Here is a 22,739-nt window from a genome sequence, read left to right on the forward strand (position 1 = left end):
GACAGCTCATATTTTCTCAAGTATAATACAGATATTCTACAGAAAACACAAGCAGAAGGGGTACACAACTGCACTAGTATTGAGAAAGGTTTTGCTTCATCAACCTTGGGGGTGGAGGTGGGAGGCAGGGGGCAGAGGGCGCTCCTGGTGAGCAACTTTAACTGTTTAACCCTCTCAACTTTCCATACATCAAAAGTTGAAAAAATATGTACCATTATTAAAACAATTATATTTACAAAATAATCATTAATCATTACATGCCACCTGTCTGATCAGCAGGAACACTCATTCCATATGAAGTGATCAAGCTTTTTGATGTTTACCACTCTGGTAAATCTTAAAAACAATTGTATGGTGCAGACAAAACATAATAGGATGAACTGGGATTTGAACCCATAATCAAAGGTTTTCCCACAGGATGCATCTCTTACAGTGAGGGGCAGCAGGGTAGCCTAGTGGTTAAAGCGTTGCTCGTCATGCTGAAGACCCGGTTCGATTCCCCACATGGGTACAATGTGTGAAGACCATTTCTGGTGTCCCTGCCATGATATTGCTGGAATATTGCTAAAAGCTGCGTAAAACTAAACTCACTCACTCTTAACAGTAAATCATGATTTTTTACATGACATCCAGTTTATCTACTGTTATCATGAGGACTTGTAGAAGACTAACATATAATCCCTTAATTTTTTATGCATATGGCTAAATAGAACAGATTTTAGAGTAATAGTCTTTAAAGTAAGGAGTCTGTAAATCACCTAATTTCAGGTAGACCTAAATTTATCATCCAAAACTGTGTTCCACAGGAGATATCGCTTGTGTGAGATCAGACGATATCTCCTAGGAGATATCGTTTTGACAGTAGATTTTGCACAATGCCCTGACAATGCTATGATGTCATGAACTTGATGACGTCACAATGCTATGACATCGCTGCACTGCAAATGTAATGGCAGTACTGTGTTCAGAGATGTACATTTTTCATTGAAAACTAATGAAGAGTGATTTTTGATGATCAATAGAATCTCACCCTCGTGTCTTCTGATATCAAATACATGTATATCAACACTCGTTGATAAGAGTAAAAATATCCTCGGCAAGCCTCGGATATTTGTTACTTTATCAACTCGTGGTGATATATTTGATATCAAAAGACACTCGGGTGAGATTCTCTATATATGCTCTGGGATCTGTAAGAAAGACCATGCAAATAGAACTACATGCTTTATGGGTGTATCCTTATGTCTTGTGATTATTGCGGACAGTCACAGGTGCAATTCTTCTGTAAATATCGGGGACAATAAAGAGAAGCACAGTGTCTGGTAGTGAGATGCATATCATGTAATTCATTAACCATTGCCTTAACTGATATTTGTATTTTCATAGCACACAGTTAATACATGCTCCAATATGACTCAGCAAAATGCTTCAGTTCTGAAATTACCCCCCGATTACCTGTACACCATGGACATGAGCTGAAGTTGGGGAAAGCAGGTATCTTTAAATCCATGCTGTGATATGTCAAGGAGTATATTTTGGGCTACTATGTAAGTGATTATTTATTGTTGAAAATTTGAATAATGTCATTTATAACACAAGAAGAAATGTTCCAACTAGATATGGAGAATTTGTTTTTAACGCTCACCTACTAAAAGAATGTATTTGTCAGTAAAAAATCACTTGCACTTCTTCCACACAAAAAATAAAAAATTGTTTTGAAGCAGTGACCCCAAAAATATTCATGTTTTGAAAACATCACAGCCCCCTCCCTACACCTAAGAATATTAAATGGTGGGTGCATAAGGACACAAAATGCAGTCAGTTGCTGTTGGCTTCACGGATCCATTGTATTCTTTCCTCATTAATGACAAAATGGTGACGGAATCTGCCAGTCACAAACAGATGGTACATAGATACTATCGGTTCATGGTACCGCTGATAATGCATTCTATCAACAGTCATGATGTCATATTACCCTTATCCACCACATATATATACTAACAATGATCATAAAACTTTTGACTTGTGCCTGGGAAAAAATTAGAAATATTCCAAGTACACAATACACAGATTTTCCACATGGATAATTTTCTCCCCTGTGATAAAGCTTCACCTATTCTCCTCAACAATACAATCCACTCACAATACACAGATGATTAATTTTTAATTAGATCTCTTGGCAAGATTAACATTGTAAATGACGTTGAGAAATTGACGGGTAGGATCTGGTCTGTCATACCTTGATCAGTGTGAACCCCAGCTGCATATCAATAATCATATCTCAGCCAGTTCCCCCGGTGACGTGATGTCGGGGAGATAAGGCAGGGATTATCTTTGTCCTAAGCGGTACATATCCCCTCCCATATACCTACAACAGTGGCCGTTCCATGTCAACAGTCTCCTTTGTTCCTAGTCATAACTGTTACAAGCTGCCATCGACTACACCACCTCAATAAACCACTCAAGTTGGTAAACAACTTCGTAAGGATATTCATTGAAAAAAATAACAAATTAAGTTTTATTAATTATTATGCCATGTCGCAGTTAAAGTGGACATGAAGCTGATTAGATTGTTTTGATTGACATGTTTGTTGGTACAGTTAATGCTATAGACAACCAGGGAGGGATACGTGTGTGGAAGTCGGTATCTCCGCGGGTGGGACAGCGGCACTGACGGCAACCTCAGTCCTGTAGACACTCTGTGGCAGTAAATTCATGCCATGCAAGATCACACTTTGGTGGTGGTGCACTTCAACATGTAATATCTCACAAAGTGGACTATTTTATATATTTTTTTATTAGTTTTATTTTGAAATTTCAAAATGTCGCTGTTTCCGTTTTTGGCGGCATCTGATTCGGTCATTTCTCCGATTGAGCAATCAGGTAAGGCATATTGGTGTGACTCAGAGACATTCAGTGATCTGCATGTGTTGTTTAACTTCATGTCTCCTACTAAGTGAAGCAAGCCCATATGAACAAAGGCACCCACATCAGAGCAATGTCGGGCAATAATTTGACATAAACTAACCTGGCTTTGATTAACATATTTCAGTCCGGACTAATCTCGATGTGACAAATCCATTACTAGTCTTGTTGGACAATATCAGCTTGGACAGATGTGCCTTGGGGCAGTATTGGGCTTACATATCACTATAAATCTCCTGTACAGCCGCTCCAAATTAATTATATGTTTTGTGGATTTTAACGTCTCAGTATCAGGAAATACAGAGCAATATTATTTTTAATTTAAATTTTTGGAAATGATAACATAACATGACTTGTAAGAGAGAAATATTTGGATATACTTGGCATATGCTCATTCCTCAAAACTAAAGTAATACCAATAATTATTTTATATCTGTCATTTTTGTGCCTTAGCAGAAACCTTTTCATACACGCACAGTCTTAAAATGTAAAGTACTGACTAAATTCCTAGCAATCTATTACTGATCCAAAGTGACAATGAAATATAGCCTGGCTAGGGTTACAAGAGAACAGGTGTAACACATTACCATGTTTTAAAATTAAAAGATTTCAGGGGTCCTAGATTAAAATAACACATGAGAAAACCTTAATTACCCTCGATCACCAAACCTTTCTTAATCTTCAACATTGATATTCAGTACAATGTAATTTTATTTCAACAGATATGTTTGTCATGTAATGACTGAACATCATATACATGACACAAAGAAGAATATTCTCATGAATATCTTAGTTGAAGCAAATGTTAAATTTCAATACTCAATTTCAGTTAAATACTGGAAAAGGACAGCAGCTAAAGCCAATACAATCCACAAAATATTACACCAGCCCCAGACTTGCATGTGTCAAATCATGAATCCTTATCAACTTCATGAAACAAATTGTTAATTTGTAATTTCTGTTTGAGAGAAATTGTTTTGTAAGGACAGATGAAAATCTTCCCATCAGTAATGAGTGAGTGAGTGAGTGAGTGAGTGAGTTGAGGTGAGTGAGTGAGTGAGCCGAGTTTTTGTAATAGTGAGTGAGTGAGTGAGAGAATGAGTCCAGAGGAGTGAGTGAGTTTGGTTTTACGCCGCTTTTAGTAATATTCCAGCAATACCACGGCAGGGGACACCAGAATGGGCTTCACACATTGTACCCATGTAGGGATTCAAACCTGGGTCTTCGGCGTGATGAGCGAATGCTTTAACCACTAGGCTACCCCACCACCACCCAGTAATAAGAGGTATACTGCATTTGCCATTTAGACAATCTGCTCCAATAATCAACCCTAATGAACTTTTAGACAAATCCGTAAGTGATTTTAATAATCTACTCCTAAGACCAAAGATTTACATGAAAGTCCATACTTTCTTATGCATATTTCAGATTTATTATAGAAAATATTCGCAATATTGAAAACAAATGTTCAATTATTGACAACAGATTTACTTGTGTATGTCTTCAAAAAGTAATCCCCACCCTTGTAAATCATCTAAGCATCTAGGGGGGCGGTGGGGTAGCCTAATGGTTAAAAGCGTTGCTCGTCAAAAGTTCGAATCCCCCATGGGCACAATGTGTGAAGCCCATTTCTGGTGTCCCCCGTCGTGATGTTGCTGGAATATTGCTAAAAGCGGCGTAAAACCAAACTCAGTCAGTCTAAGCATCTAGGATGCTTATTAAAGCAAATAGGGTTATTTGAAAAAGAAATCATACATATAACATAATGAAGTGAATACTGGTTATATATAAGTAAAAATAATTGCTTCTTAGTTATTAACCCTCTTAAACATAAGCCACTCTATGCCTGAAATAACATCAATGTGACATAAAATATTAACTCTCTTCCTATTAAAAATAGATACACTACCATTTCCACATTTCCAACAAAGACATTTTGGAAGAGAAAGGAAAAAGAATCCAGTCTTTAAAGACAAATATTTTCATCACAAGATATTCTTTGAATCCACCACTAATTACAGTTATACTAACATGTCAATCAGTCTGTGCTAGAACCTAAAAAACAGTTTCTCTACAAAAGGCATTTCTTGTTGTCCATTTCTCATCACAGGTTCCATTTTGCTCTTCATTTCCCTCAAAGCTTTCTGCTTTTTCTGCTTCTCTGACATTTCAGTTGTTCCACAAATAGATCAGTGAAAACAAAAAAAGTTTTTCTTCAGTGGCCCATAAACACGAGGAGAATCAATAGCAGATCAATGACCGATTCATCTGTCTGGGCAGCGAGAGTTCTCCCATTCAGTACCGTCTTGAATAAGGTGCATCTCTTAACTGTGGTCATTCACCTTGTCTACTGGGTCAAGATAGATACAACATCATGAAGAACTGGGGGAACATATTACTCAGTATTACAAACTCACTGTCTGCATTCAAGGAAGCTGGATGGGAAGATTAGACTGACCATAAGCAATTCTGACTATTCATAGTTCAGTAATACGGCAATATAAAATATGTAATCAGTTTTATATACCCTTTTTTAGGTCCTGAAATATGAATATATAGTTGATGATGGTCTTGGCGGAAAGAAGTATTGTCTGAAAAGTTTTATCATTAATATGAATCTTTACTGGAAATGGGGAATGAAAAATTCTTTACACAAAAAACGGTTCATGTCGCTATGTCTCAAAAATGTTTTTGATGAAATCATACTATACACACAACTAAAACATTGATTTCTTGGATCAAACCTGTGATGTCATCTAGTTTCAATGTGTCACAGCTATGTAGTGTTCAACGGAATCAGGTGTGGACGGGGATAGCCTAGGGGTTTAGACCCAGGTTAGAATACCCACATGCGTACAATGTGTGAAGCACATTTCTGGTGTCCCCTGCCGTGATATTGCTGGAATATTGCTAAAAGCAACGTAAAACTAAACTCACTCACTCACTCATCGGAATCAAACGTATAACAGAAACCATGTTCATCACAATCACGAACATAATTTAGGCTGCATCCATGTATTTTTCTTTGCTTGCAGGTTATTTTCACAAAACAAACATATTTATTGACATACATCAATATTGTCAAAGGCACACGGACACCGTTGATCTGATTCCTGACATTCTCACTCTGCTGTTAATTACACACGTTTTGTTTGAGCCACAGCTGACGAGAGGTGTTCTTGTGATGGATCACGTCTCACTGCACAGTGGCATGAGACATGTAATTGATCAAGTTACACCGTATGTGCGTGGACTATTGGACATTCAACACTGTATGCAATAAAACCCTCGAACCCTTGAAATAAGTGTGTACTAGACAAACCCAGCTGATACAACATACTCTTGACATGACTGACATTAATCGCACAACAATCAAACTACCAATGGTCACTCAGTCCTGCCTACTTTCATCATAAGCAGTAAACAAAGCTGGGTCTCCCCACAGAAACACTTGTGTCTCGGCTATCATGCATTCCTAAATTATGAGTAGGCAGGCAGGCCATTTTCAGCATCTACTTTCAAATATTTCAAAAACTTCCATCGATGGTTAGTTACAGATGTAATCCCAAAACAGGACCTTAATTTAAAATGATGGATGGGTTAGGTTACCGGAAACAAGTAATTTTTTTTTGGTCCTTCCGATTGAAGCTGTTTGCCTGTAATGCCACGTATCTTCAGAGAGAACAAATGAATGATGAGATTTGATATTGTTATACAATGAATGGGGAGTACTGTGTGAGTTAGAAACTGAAGACACAAGGAAACTCTTGAAAACACTTGTAAATACTAGGAAACTCTTGGAAAAACTTGGAAACACTTGGAAATAACAGAAACCTCTAGGAAACACCATGGACTAACCTACCACTATGTCTGTAAACATCACACAACAAGGTATGTACCTGTTACTATGTCATTCTCAAAGACATGTATCCATGTCCAGCTAAATACTATACTCCCAATCATGAGTGTAAGGATCTGGTTGATTTATTATTTCAAGTGATCTCATTTGGGCGCAGAGCATTTAAAACTAAAGGGCAGATAATTACAGGTGATTAAAGGGCAGATAATTACAGGTGCTTTGTCACATGTTTCGAAGGTCTCATGGCGACATGCATGGTCGTCAGGCAAGTTAGTATGTTCGTCTTCATGAGAGAGCATATAAAACGGTAAGACAACATCATGAATTGATATGTTTGCAATGATTTGGTAATCATATAAGTTATTGTAAGTAAATAAATGAAAACTATGCAGTCCGTAATACGTTATGACTAAGTTATGTACTGTTGTAACCATTTGACATTATTGCTGTATGGGAATCTAAGTTAGTTTTGTTTATTGTTACAGTCAATCACATCTTAAGTCAACTCAATACAACCAATCTTCTAAGAATAAAGATATGACGTCGCTCTCTCACAATCATCGTTCGTTCATTCGTTCGTTCATTCGTTATAATAATGAGTAAGGCTCTATACTCTGTCACTGTTGACCAACATGCATTAACCCTGCAATAAAACTGACCACTCATCACACACCCCAGAATCCTTCTGACCAACATTGTATTATTGTTAAAGTGAGTGAGTCTGGTTTTCACATCACTCCACAATATCAAGAAGAGCATCCCCTTGGGGTTACAGGTTAGAATTGGTCCCCCACAAGCAACCTAGGCTGGCTGTAAGGAGAGTACATGGACAGAGTCGTAAGACTCTGTGACTTTGTTTATAGCAGGCCGTTATGATTTACTCATGTATTCGCTGAATCAAAACGTATCTCTTTATGAATTCAATTCGTTTTTCACTACCACTAGAATCAAATATTCATGAATTTTTAAAAAAAGATGTCTTTTTACTTGAATATGTTTTTTAAGAAAGGGGGCGGTGGGGTAGCCTAGTGGTCAAAGTGTCCGCTTGTCAGACCCAGGTTCGATTCAAAACATGGGTACAAAGTATTAAGCCCATTTCTGGTGTCCCCTGCTGTGACATTGCTGGAACATTGCTAAAAGTGGCGCAAAACCATACTACTCACTCACTGACTCCCACTATTTCTGGAAGTGAGATATGGCATATATTGCAGCCAGGCAGGATAATAGTCAACACTCCTTAATATTTCAATGTGGTCACTGGTTATGGTTGTGACAAATGAACAGTGTCTACATAGTCATGTCAAACATGTCAAATAATGAATTTTTTAATCATTTGACTGAATATAAATAATAAAACATGAACTAGTGACTTGTTATGGTATTGATATTTATTTATTTATTTGCCTCATTGTGAAATTGGTTGCAGCCCTAGCATACCCCTGTACCTAGACTGCATGGTTTGTAGCTCCCAATATCAATCATTGGGTTGTCTGGTCCAGACTGATAAAATTGTTAGACACAGCCACTATTGAGCATCAGTCTGGGACTAGTGAAAATCCAGAGGAACCAGCTGTTTTCTTACTAAATTAGGGGCGGTGGGGAAGTCTCGTGGTTAATGCATTGGCTGGTCACACCGAAGACCCGGGTTCAATTCCCTACATGGGTACAATATGTGAAGCCCATTTCTGGTGTCCCCCACCGTGATATTGCTGGAATATAGCTAAAAGAAGCGTAAAACCATAATCACTCACTCACTCTTACTAAATCAACAGATTTTACATTAACCAATAGTTAATGAACTACAAACTAGCCAGATTTGACCAATGGTGTCTACCCTAGTAAATGGTCCACTTTAAGCAAATAAATTTCATAACAAACTAAAAGATATAAGGATCTGTTGTATATTAAAGTCGAAATGCATATTATGAAAGATGGGTATAAGATGCTACTAATAGTGGTCCACTCGAGTTTCGTTATAACCGAGGGTGGTGGGGTAGCCTAGTGGTTCAAGTGTTCGCTCTTAATGCCGAAGATCTGGGTTCAATTCCCCACATGGGTACAATGTGTGAAGCCTATCTCTGGTGTCCCCTTCCATGATATTGCTGGAATATTGCTAAAAGCGACGTAAAACTTAACTCACTCACTCATTTGTTATAACCATAGTTTACTGTTTTACTATATTGATGAGAAAAAATTTACAACATTATCAGAATATTTCAGAAATATTATAGCATGGGACAGTACACACCAATACACTTCTCATAATATTCACATATATTCCAAACTTAAGCATGAAAGCCATGAGGTCCTTGTCAAAACCCATAGACTAACATTTAGTCACTGAATATATCTAATTTTGAGAGTAACAAATATACCTGAAATTGAAAAGGAGCCCCAGTGAGATGGAAGATCCAGAACCTGAGGAAATCTAGACTTTGTTCATTAAGTGCTTTAGCATTGCAGGGTGGGCTAGGCGGAAGGGAAAATAGTGTGGTTCAGAGACTGTGAGACGGACTAATGGCCTGTATATAGTGAGTGAGTGAGTTTAGTTTTACGCCACACTCAGAAATATTCCAGCTATACAGCGGCAGTAAATAATCGAGTCTGGACCAGACAATCCAGTGATCAACAGCATGAGCATCAATCTGCGTAATTGGGAACCGATGACATGTGTCAATCAAGTCAGCGAACCTGACCACCCGATCCCGTTAGTCACCTCTTACCACAAGCATGGGTTACTGAAGATCAATATTCTAACCCGGATCTTCAAGGGTAGGCCTGTATATACCAGTACTACACCAGCAATCCTCATGGATCCCAAGACAACCTATACTATAAACATTGTTTGTGTCAACTGGCTTTACCGTATCCCAATTATTGTTTTAATAACTGCTTTATCTGTCCTCATTGATTGATTGTATATACATGTACATCTCTGGCTTCCTGTAAATCTGGTATATATAACATGTTTTCTACAGACAGACAGACAGTATTTATTCAGTAAAAAGGCCCTCGTCCATAATACAATCAAGACTGACATTGTGTTTAGTGGGTGTTTTCTACACCTGTCTTTAATCACCTGAAGAGGGGGCAAGAAGTGGCCCAGAAACTTTGTGTTATACAATAAAGAAGAAGTTGCCATCCATATTCTTATCCTATATAAACACTCAGTCATTGCAAATATTATTAATATGATATCCCTTTCAACTTCAACTGAAAATATTAACACAATAATCATTGTCAATTCAATCTGAACAACAACGATGACGATAACATCAACAATTGATCATCACAATCAACAGACAAGAAATGATCATAATAGACCATACGAACTAACACAACCTATCACCAGCCTTAAGTATGTTCCCTATTTACATGTTTTGTGAGTGTAATGGGACACCCAGCCATTTAGACCTATTGTGAATGCCCTATCACGGATATTCCACGTCCATGCAGTCTGGCAAAACAGTGAGGAGGGACATTAAACCCCCACTGACACACAATCCCCCAGTTCTATTCACCAGTATACGACCTCAGTTGATGCTCAACTGGCTAGGAAACAAACACTCCTTCCACAATGCCAGTACTGAGTTGTGGTAATCGTTGATTATTTATGAACTGTGACCACGAGATACCAATACCTGATCATGGTGAGGAAATCATGCGACAAGTTTAAACAGGAGAAATATAAACTTCTTGTAACTAGTAACATGTCGGCTAGTGTCGAGGAGATTAAAACGTGTATGACACTCATGAATCTGCACCCCCTCTGACAAATCTTTTTCTAACAACTCAAGTATGTACAGTTAAGAGAGGATTATGTGACAAATTCTGTCAAACTTGACAATCAAAGTATAGGAAATCATTAATCCCAGCTTATTAACAAACGCATTTGGATAAGGCGACTCCTACCTACAAAGCACTGTAAAACAGTTTTGTTGTGTTTGATGACTGTTAAATGTTTGAGTGTGACAGCAAAACTGGAAAACATGAACTGTCTGGCGATCTCTTTCACTTGTTACCCAACTCTGCATACCTGTCGCACGACAGAAGTTTATACCTGGTTGAAGCTGGGATAGAAAACTCAACATTTCATATGGAATCTGAGATTCATCTGATACCATCGGCAAACTTACGGGAGATCTTCAGTGTGGATTGGGACTAAGTGTATGCGTATTTATTCAATAAGGATCTTGATATGTGATACACAGATATTGACTGGACATGAAGGAGATGAGATTGGCAGTTATGCTTGGCTGATAGTCGCACCTACTGTTCAGTTTAGACAGTAATGGCTGAGGTGTACAAGGCTAAAGACATTTGACACTGGTGCAGCTATCAAAGATGAACTTTTCAAGAAAACAAAGTGTTGAATGCTAATTATCAAGATTGTCGACTTCTCGGGTGCTTGTGGGTTCCTGTGACAAATGACCATCAGTGAAGATCAAATACATGGGTGGTTGATTTGAAACCCTTTTTGGAAATTTATCCCACGTTTACTGGTGAAGTTGATAGAACTATCAACATGATCACGCAACAAATTGGTATGTATGGTAGATAACTGGCATCTAAATATAGGAAACAGCTAGCTTTCTTGTTAGTCCGTGAAAGTGTGGAAAGTTTTACATGGTGCCAATACGTCATCAGGGCAGTATATCTTGTATTATTATGTACAACATCCTAAACACTGGTAGCGTACATGATGGACGCCATGTAACTGGGGTAATGTTTATGTTAATATTTATGTTTCAAGCAACATTGATTTGAGAGAACTAATGATTTACCCAATCTCATGTTTATGTTAATATTAATGTTTTATGCTGCATCGATTTGAAAGAACTAATGATTTACCCAATCTCATGTTTATGTTAATATTAATGTTTAATGCTGCATCGATTTGAAAGAACTAATGATTTACCCAATCTCATGTTTATGTTAATATTAATGTTTAATGCTGCATCGATTTGAAAGAACTAATGATTTACCCAATCTCATGTTTATGTTAATATTAATGTTTTATGCTGCATCGATTTGAAAGAACTAATGATTTACCCAATCTCATGTTTATGTTAATATTAATGTTTTATGCGATTTGAAAGAACATTTACCCAATCTCATTTGTTAATATTAATGAATCGATTTGAAATGATTTACCCAATCTCATGTTTATGTTAATATTAATGTTTAATTGCATCGATTTGAACTAATGATTTACCCAATCATGTTTTGTTAATATTAATGTTTTATGCTGCAACTAATGATTTACCCAATCTCATGTTTATGTTAATATTAATGTTTTATGCTGCATCGATTTGAAAGAACTAATGATTTACCCAATCTCATGTTTATGTTAATATTAATGTTTTATGCTGCATCGATTTGAAAGAACTAATGATTTACCCAATCTCATGTTTTATGCGCATGATTTGAAAGAACTAATATTTTCATGCTTATGTTAATATTAATGTTTAATGCTGCATCGATTTGAAAGAACTAATGATTTACCCAATCTCATGTTTATGTTAATATTAATGTTTTATGCTGCATCGATTTGAAAGAACTAATGATTTACCCAATCTCATGTTTATGTTAATATTAATGTTTTATGCTGCATCGATTTGAAAGAACTAATGATTTACCCAATCTCATGCTTATGTTAATATTAATGTTTTATGCTGCATCGATTTGAAAGAACTAATGATTTACCCAATCTCATGTTTATGTTAATATTAATGTTTAATGCTGCATCGATTTGAAAGAACTAATGATTTACCCAATCTCATGTTTATGTTAATATTAATGTTTTATGCTGCATCGATTTGAAAGAACTAATTATTTACCCAATCTCATGCTTATGTTAATATTAATGTTTTATGCTGCATCGATTTGAAAGAACTAATGATTTACCCAATCTCATGCTTATGTTAATATTAATGTTTTATGCTGCATCTATTTGAAAGAACTAATGATTTACCCAATCTCATGCTTATGTTAATATTAATGTTTTATGCTGCATCGATTTGAAAGAACTAATGATTTACCCAATCTCATGTTTATGTTAATATTAATGTTTAATGCTGCATCAATTTGAAACAACTAATGATTTACCCAATCTCACCAACCATTTTGTTTGTTTATCTATGAAACCGGCAATATTGATGGTGGTCTGTAAATAACTGACTGTGGAACAGACATTCCAAGGACTGGACTGGACAGTGGTCAAGCTCACAGACTTGGTTGACACATGTCATCATATCCCAATTGTGTAGATCAATGGTCATGCTGTTGATCATGATTGTCTGGTCCAGACTCAGTTATATACAGACCGACGCCATATAGCTGGTATATTGCTGAGTGCGGCGTAAAACTAAACTCCCTCACTCACTCCAAGGACTGACATCATGAGCATCGATCCATGCAAATGGGATATGATGACTTGTAGGTCTCCTAGCAGGACAACAAGATCCATTTAGCCACCTCTTACAACAAGCACAGGTTGCTGGGCGTCTTCTTTTATCCAGAATTCCCATGTGTAGAACTGAAGCATTACTGTTAATATGTATTGTTGAATATATTGGATTTGCTGATATAAGGAACTATGCACCAATGATGTGTTAATCCCGCGATTTCCTTATCAGAGTTTTTGATTGGTTAGTATTGCCACATAACTGTATACACACCTACAGGATTTACTTGTACAATAATTCAGTTATCAACATAGGAATTGATGGCAACTCATTTGACACTATTAGTTATGATTAATGAGACCTTTTAGGACCCAAGAATGAACTACTGTCAGCTAATATAAATGAAGCAGTGTTCTTGGAAGGATTAGTGCATATACAGTATGTACAATAATCTAGATGTATAAGACTAAGATTAGTCTATTTCACAGAATCTGTCACCTTAAAAGTGTCAGAAGTTTAGAAAAGTGTTAGAAAGATTTACTGGGCTCTATGAGGGTTCAAATATTCTGCATCATATTTAACCAATATTACCCCACTAAATCTTTCATGCATGGATCCAGAATGGGGTACAGAGATGTGCCAGTAATTGGGTATTTGAAAGTTAAACACATACCATCACTATAATAACTTATTTGATGGGGTGTGAAAACAAATTGCATTATTACTGAACAAGAACATGAAAATGAACCCACCCATGCTTGATCTTCCATGTATAACATCAGGTTCATAGGAAGGAACTTTGAACTTCTATTCTTACTTTAAAATATCTGTCTACAGAATGATTTTCACAGAGCTAATCCAATACAGAATAATTAAATATTCATCACAAACTCTTAAATCTTTTAGGATTAAAAATTCAGGGTAGAAATGAAAATGAAACTTATAATGGCTCATAAAAACTGAGAACCCAGTGTTACATGGCTTCATAAAGTGCACTACCTTCAAATGAAATCTACACTTGTGTGTTAATTCGACAACAAAAAGTGATCCAAATAAAAATATTTCCATTTCCATGACAATTCCTTCTCTTGTAGGCTTAAAAATCATGGTAGAATGACACTTAAAATCATAATGGCACATAAAAGCTGTGAAGCCAGTGTTACATGACCTCATAAAGTGAACTGCCTTCAAAAGAAGCAGACGTACACAAGAAATGCTGATCCAGTATAGAATAATTCAGATTTCAAGAAACTTTCTTTTCTGGTATGCTTCAAGTTTGTGGTTTAATGATACTTTAAAGTTTAATGGCTAATAAAAGCTGTGAACTGAATGTTACATGACCTCATAAAGTGTACTTCCATCAAATAAAGCAGACGTGCACAAGGCAAGTTATGAAACATCACTTCTGCACCAAACAACTCATGGTTAATATGAAAAGGTCATCTTTGTACTGAAGCCTAACATCCATGCAAGGAGTAAAGGAATAACAAAGCCAGGAGGCAATGTACAGCAAGCAAGACCCGCACAGCTTTCAGGCGACACACAAAGACCACCGATGACGGACTACCAGGCGCGTAGCTCCCAGCCAGCGAGGTGTGGTGGGACTACACAATAGTCTACAACAATGCCACCCCTGCTTTCCAGCCTCCTCCAGGCTATCCTTCCCGCCTGTCCAGACAAGCAAAGAGGGTCACTCTTGCCCCACTGACCAGTGTTTGTTGTAACAATTCACTTGGTTGACACTGGCCGTATTATTCAGAAGCAGGATCATTACTCCGCTGGTGTGAGGTGAGGCTGGAGCATGGTCCAGTCCACAATCAATGTGAGATTTGAGAGGATCTCTATTCTTGTATACTGTATTGACTGTCATTATCCTCTGTGACAGATGGAGGGCTGGATGGGGTTTAAAGTGTTTGCTAAACCATTTAAACCTGAGTGCTGAGAAAGTGTCCGCCATCAAAATAGCTCACTGTCAACACCACTGAGTCAATGACTTAGTTAGCCATGAGAACAATATTTACATTATGTCAGCAACGGGATTTTTCTATGTACCTGGAACATAATTCTGAGTTAAATATTTAAAGTTTTATATGGTAATTCAGCTGTTTTATTCCTTCAAAGAATATGGGTGTGCTATTCAAAGAAATTTGTATCTACATTCATTCAATAATTTAGAAACACAAAGAGAAACCAAATGTTGAATTAATTACTGCACCATGATTGCAGAATACAAGCATTTTATGCAAACTGAATTAATCTAGATTACTTTAAATGTCATTACTCAGTATGTAGATTATATAAAAGCAAATCTGGGCAGCTCTATTCCACAAAATAGGCATCAAGAGTAATAAATACAAAACATTATCAATGACTTTAGATGGCCAATATCTAAATAATTAAAATATTTTGCATCCATCTCTATAGTCAATCTTTAACCAGAGAGGTCAGGTATATGCCTGTTGTATATGAGACAAAGCACACAGGCTCCTCCTCGTGTGGTATAACACTCAATACTACCAGAGAGGATCTCTGTGACTCCAGAGTGACACAGCCTTATTTACCCTGTCCCCAACAGAGTGGTTTATAGGTTGTCTAACGGATCAGTCTTTACTGGCACTTCTACTGAAAGGAAATGATTATCACAAGACAGTGACGATGATGGAAAACACGCCAAGCAGATTACTGGATAGTTAAGATTGTAATGTCTCTTAGTGCACTGACAGTTGGGACAGTTGCAATGTTGCTGCAGGACTAGTCTCCATTGGTCATATCTACCTAGTTGAAACTTCATTCAGATTAGTGGTTGATAAATAACAGTAGATTTTCACCTGTCTTGGGCTATCGTCTTGGACTAACAGATTAGTAGCTGTTTCTAGTTTGTGCCAATTGTTTTTAGTCTAATGGAACAATAATAGCTCTTGGCAATGTTTTCAGTAGATTTCAGGGTTATTATACAGGGTATTATTAGCTGAGCTTATTACACGGAACAGAATTTTACAAGATATGGGTTTGAGAGTAGTGGCTGGAGCTTGTGATACTGGGCTGACTTCTATCACATACACTCACTCCTTCAACACTATTCTGTAATGAATCTGTATTTGATCATGCTTAATTTGATAATAATAGTTCAACCAGTGTTCAGAAATGATGTCCTTCTGTCACTGAGGTCTTTCCTAGGATATTTGACTCTTGCGGCCCTTCAAATCAGTACGTTTCAACATAAGGATTATGACAATTACTGCAAGGCTACGAAGCTTCATTTCCTGCATAACATCTTTTCAAAATAATGTCTTGATCTATCATTAAAGTGATACAAATATGATTGTCCATATGCTGGAAAATGATATTTTCTATTTTTACTTGATTGTGTATGTACCCTCGGGCTCCATGACAACTCTCGGGATGACAAGTTCATACACAGAAGTTCATATCATGACAAGTTTCACACACAGCAATATTACAGCAATATGATAGAGGTCTGAAAATAATTCTGTCTGGACCAGACAATCCAGTGATTGAAACCACGAGCATCCATCCATGTAACATAGTGTGTTCTAGAGAATATAGTAGTGTGTACCATTCACGTCAGTCACCCTGAATTTCATAAAACAACTGAAAAAAACCCCAGGAAAATAAAGCTCATATTCATATAGATGATTGCTCACTTAGGATGATCCAATCAAAGATTTACAACCAGTTTCCAACACTAGCTGCATGCCTAATTCCATCCAATAATTAAGCTGTTAGGGTCAATATGTAATAACCTGGCTGACTGCAGGTCAATGATCTATGACATCATGGATTATTGGTCGCACTATCAACCACTGGACATTCCAACAAGCCATTGTGACATATCGGTAAAACTGACTGCAGTTTGAAACATTTCATCCTCGCATACACTTGACGATTTCGGAGTACACCACCATTCTGACATTTTGATGTGACATATGTCAGCACATGGCGACGTAAAGCACCTGTAGCACTTGACTTAATCCTTCAGCAGAGAACATTACAGCTAAGCTGTGCTTGTCAATCTGTTTACACTAATCTTGTGTTGGTGTAAGATCTCAGTAAGCTCCAGCGGTCACAGATTGTGGCCAGCGAAGGACTGTAGGGACCATGAGTCGTCCTGACTAACCAACATGTAGTGGATGTAACCTAATATGGAGGAGTGTGGTACATGCTCAAGTCAAAAGGGAGTATGGACTATGAGTATGACTTCAAAGAGGTTCTACCTCCTGATGGGATAAAGCATGAGGGTAGGTGACCACTGTGGAGAGATATAAAGCAATAACAACTAACCTGGTATTCTTGAATAAAACATGACCCTGAGATTTAATAAGCCAGGGACTTAATATCCCCATTTGCTTTTATGGTTGCTTATGCCAAATCCATTCAAAGACACTTTCTGTCTGTTCCTGTAAAAATAATTAGCAGTCCATACCATCTCAACAAGGTAGGTGACCAATAGGGAGAGATAGGAAGCAATAAGAACCACTGAACATACTTGGTAGTCTTGAACAAACCATGACCTGAGATTCAATGTGTCAGGGATTTATGTAAGCATTCATGGTAACCATCCAAAATTCATTCAGAGACACTTTGTGAACTCAAATTTATGATGAACCTGTAAATAAAATAATCTGGGCCTAGATTTTCGAAGCTCTCTTAGCGCTAAGATAGTCGTAAGTTAATGTTAACAATGTGTGAAGAGAATTTCTGGTTTCCCACGCAGTGGCATTGCAGGAATATTGCTAAACTGGCTTAAAACCATACTCACTCACTCACAGGGTACTAAACACAACATCTAGACATTGATAAGAAATGAAAACCAGATTCTGGAACATTGTCCCTGTTTGTAGTGATCTATAAGCATACTAACTATCACTGTTTGTGTTTCAGGAAACTATTTTATCATGGACTCGGAACAACTGGTGTCCAATCCCTACCAGGAGATGCAGAGTGAGGCCATCGGGGACTATGGCAAAAAGTCCTCACTTACAGAGAAGTTCACCAGCGTCAAGAACAACGTTTGTGAGAATCACTTCAACATGGCCAGGTCTCAGCTTGAGCGGGAGAAGGACGTTCGTCTGCGTCACCTACACGAGAACACAAGCCGGTTACGGTATGAAGTGAAGCTGTTGGATCTCAACAGACGGAAGAATGAGATTGAAATGAGGAAGAGGATAGAACCTTGTCGAGACTTTACTTACGATGATACTCAGCTAACGAAGACAGAGAGACGACTGGGGGCTAATATTGAATCTCATTACCTTGATCGCAAATTGAGATACCCTGTGAGAGCAAAAGCTGTAAGTGATATCGCCATTACACCAGCCGTGGCACGGGCTCGGAGTACTCTTAGACAACAGAAGATGAGACCAGATTCTGAGAGAGCTGTGACGGCCAAGAGCACCTGTTCTAGCATGACTCATGACTCATCTCATGTTCGCGAAGCACGGTCTCGAAATAAATGGCCAGCATCCCGATCTGCCCCTCTGACATCAAGTAGCTACGGTTCTCGGGACAGATCTCGTGATAATCATTCTCGGTTCCCTACTATACACCATACTTTTGAAGAAAATTCCTCCTCCCACGATAAACAGAGAGGTTCGTCTCAGCATGTAAAGTTTGCCTTTGAAAGTCCCCATAAACTGATACTTTCAAGTGAAACGGGGGATTCAGTACATCCTGGTGACCACATGTACCGATCATACACCTACTACGGTGGGATGACCAGAAGGCCAACTTTCTACAATGACAGTTCATCAGAAGAAGAAAACGATGATGACTTTGATTCCAGTGAAAAGATTGACCTCCGGGCCATACTGTTCAGGAAATCCCAAAACGGGGACACCATGTCTGTAAAGTCTCGGCCACATTCAGGACTAACATCCACTTCCCAGAGCTTTGGTGTGAGGCGGTCTCAGGGAGCTCCACAGCAACTCACACAGGAGAAGCTCCAGAAGGAGACCAAGATGATCCAGAACAAGATCAACACGTTTCTAAGACGGCTTGAAACTGATCCTCCAATCAGGAAGAAAGTCTTCTATGACTCTGAATCTGAAGATGAGCTGATTGAAACAGGCGACAACACAATTCCAATTGTTGTGAAAAAGAAGAAACCACCACCTCCACCACAAGCACCACCACCAAAGAAAGAAGAAGTGGTGATAGAAAAGGAAGACTCTCCAGATTCTGCAGAGAGAGAGTGTTCCGAGATTCCTGAGAAGCGTAACATAAAGGATGCATGGAAGTATATCCGTGGTCACATGGCTGATGAGACACTGCAAGGGACTTACACTGCTGCAGATCTTGTTCTACAACAACTGACTGGGGTGCTAGTTGGTCACAGTAAGAAACCCACAGTGCCTCTCAACTGTGCAAGTCGAGCAATGAGGCACACAGCTACGTTCAAAATGAGAAAGGTCGTCGAGGGCCTGATTGAGAGCCGAACCAAATATGAGCAGCATGAAGTTGATGAGCTGAAGAAGAAGATGGATGGGGATGAGGATGTTGGGGTGCCACCTGCATCTGAAGCCTCATATACTGATATACCACAGCAGGTAGCATGAGATATGCTATGTTTACAATACAGATATACCATGGATGTAGCGTGAGATGCTACGTTTACAATATTGATATACCAGGACAGGTATTGTGAGATACGCTACGTTTACAATATTGATATACCACGGCAGGTAGCATGAGATACACTACGTTTACAATACAGATATACCATGGAGGTAGCGTGAGATACGCTATGTTTACAATATTGATATACCACGGAGGTAGCGTGAGATACGCTATGTTTACAATATTGACATACCACGGCAAGTAGCCGCGAACAACACAATGCTTACAATAAAGATATACCATATACAGGACATGAAGCAAGAGGACAATTAACAAGGTCAAGAAACTTGGTCAGAGTACAGAACAAAGCAAAGAAGAAGCTACCGCTAACCTTGACCTCATTCCACAAAGTGATCCTGATGATCACAGCTTCCATACAGAGACTTACTACCAACGTAGTGCTTCAGTCATTTGTGGAATAGGTCCCTGTTCATGAAAGTTGTGCAGGATTTAGACGGGAATGAATGCTAACACGTGTACCTTCACATCATCTTTTGGGAGAAGAGTACCACTGTTTGTGTTTACCTTGTGGCAAAGGGTTGTGTAGATTTGACAAAACAATGTACAGTGGTTGAGTTTACAAGAAAGTGCTTTATGTTCCAGTTTGTGTGTGTCTGCTTAAACTGGTGATGGAAAATTACTCATTTAGTAAACCTGTGATAAAAATTCAAAATGGAATATTTGTGAATAACTGATTTACAATTTTTGCGAAAAGCAAAAAAAGACCAGGAGTGTCCACTAATCAGCTGTTTGCTGTGGGTGTGGCCTTGGTGCGATGTGTGTATACCTGTAATCCAGGTGTCAACATATGTATAGGAAAGTACCAATGACATCTGATATTGGATTCCAGTGATGATACAGCTCAGAGGTTACACCAGGGTATGTTAATGTATTTGTTTCAGATTTCCACTAGGATCAGAGCCACAGATGAATCACTGGGTCTTCATAACAGTTGCTTTACATGCTGGGGCAATGGGGTTATCCAGTGGTTCAAGCGTGTACATGTCCTGCTGAAGACTTGGGTTTTGTTTCAACACATAGGTACAATGTGTGAGGCACATTTCCCCTGTCTCCTACTGTGATATTTTTAAAATATTGTTAAAAGCAGCGTAAAAATATACTCTCTTACTGCTATGTATTGAAGCAACCATCATGTTCGTGTTCAACAACTGCGTTTAACGCTATGTAACTCTAAATATTCCACAACTTGTCGTTACATTCTGTTACCCACCACTAAAAAATAGAGGTCATATTTTCAATTTGATGATTTCAAAATGCATGGGTGCCATTAAACAAAAACAACCTTAGTGCTACGAGTTTCTGCTAAGGTATGTGAGTTACCACAGTGTTAAGATACCTTTGTACAGTGGTACTCTAGACTAACGCTTAGTCTCTGACTATTTAGAATTTGATAGTAACAAATTATAAGTTTGAAAGATTTTGTTTCAAGTAACACCATTAACTTGTTGTATCAAGACCCAAAGCAATGAATAAAGTTGCCAATGGACAATACTGCTTTTCACTTTGCCTGTGCAAAAGAACCCAAACCTGTGATGGTTTATGTCAGAACACACCTATGCCATTCTCAGACACACGGCAAATATCCTATTTATGGCATAGCTTACTAGGGCAGTTTATCAGCGATTTACAAGTCACTTCTACAAAGCCGTTACATTACTTATTACTACACTACAGGAATTGTCAAATTTTTACTCAAATTTGGGAATCTTTACTGACATTTACTGCCAGCTTGGGGCCAAATATCAGCCTCTTAGCATGTCTAGATAATTCCTGGTTAACAAGAGCATTGCTGGTAATGAGTGTGTCTTGAAGTTGCCCACTGGCTATACAGAGAATACATGTCCACTTACTGTCTGACTGTAACAAATCATGCAGCATTAGTCTGAATGTTGACACTGAAAGAAATATGTCTGTGTACTCTGTAACCTCTATTAGCTTAATAATGTCCATACAAGAGATTTTCATCTCACCTACAGGCAATAAAAAAATATTCTTTGTCAGATTACTTTGGGTCAAAATGAGTCTAGCAGTGTGAAGGTATTACAATTAACTCTTATGAATTTCATTTGTATTTATTGATACTTATTTATATGACAGATGAAAAGACTGCTAAGGTTAACAGATATTTTTTTTAAATCTTGGCACTGAATATTTTGTTCATCTCAAGAGGTTTATATTTGCTGAAAATAACAATTTTTGTTCCATTATAATCAAAGGCATGTAAAACATGTTTGAAAAAGGCAGTAGAGATTCCAACAAATCAATAATATGAGAATCTGACAAACCAAATGGTTTCACTTCATTATGATAACTAACAGTAAAGATATTCACCTTTATTGTATAATTCTATTATTATCACAAGAAATATTCAGTCTTAAGTCCTATCTTGCTTATGAGAACATATTTTGGAGCCTATATTTTATTAATATTGCTGGACACAACAGAAGCTTCAGCTGCTTTAATCATATCAATATCTCAAACAATTTCTGAATATACAGATGATTACTAGTGCTGGATAGATTCTTGTATATGTATACATTCTGAGCTATTTAACTGTGATATCTGACATCTATACATCTGGGAAATAGTAAATGACCACCTTTTTTTGTTATCATGAGTCTCAAACCTCCATGTATGTTTTGGAAATTTTGCCAATACCTGTTGGGCATGTGGCACAAACACTGTGTGTCCTTCAAGATGGTGGCAAATACCGACACAGAGACGCAGGGGAAAAGATGGAAATGTCAAACGTTGAAACTACAAACAACTACAACTGTATATTTTAGCAGAAATGCGTAAAACAAAATATGGTTTGTGTTTACCTGAAATTTGTGGTGCTTATGAGTTTGTTATAACTGTACTTAACTGTCGTTCATAACGAATATGCTTAT

The 22,739-nt window shown here is 37.8% G+C and overlaps 2 protein-coding genes across 2 annotated transcripts in view; one reads left to right on the forward strand and one right to left on the reverse strand.

Annotated features, from left to right (window-relative positions):
- Positions 1–22,739, reverse strand: part of LOC124284771 (RING finger and SPRY domain-containing protein 1-like) — a 64,863-nt gene that overhangs the window by 12,465 nt on the left and 29,659 nt on the right. The window lies entirely within an intron of this gene.
- On the forward strand, positions 10,367–19,819 carry LOC124284783. Its single transcript, XM_046720898.1, has 2 exons — positions 10,367–11,328; positions 18,094–19,819. Exons 1-2 carry the CDS (start codon positions 11,310–11,312, stop codon positions 19,764–19,766), a joined length of 1,692 nt encoding a protein of 563 aa, XP_046576854.1. The 5' UTR covers positions 10,367–11,309; the 3' UTR covers positions 19,767–19,819.

Source organism: Haliotis rubra, unplaced genomic scaffold (genome assembly GCF_003918875.1).
Source record: "Haliotis rubra isolate DU_JTF1 unplaced genomic scaffold, ASM391887v1 Scf11, whole genome shotgun sequence".
NCBI classification, from domain to species: Eukaryota; Metazoa; Mollusca; class Gastropoda; order Lepetellida; family Haliotidae; genus Haliotis; species Haliotis rubra.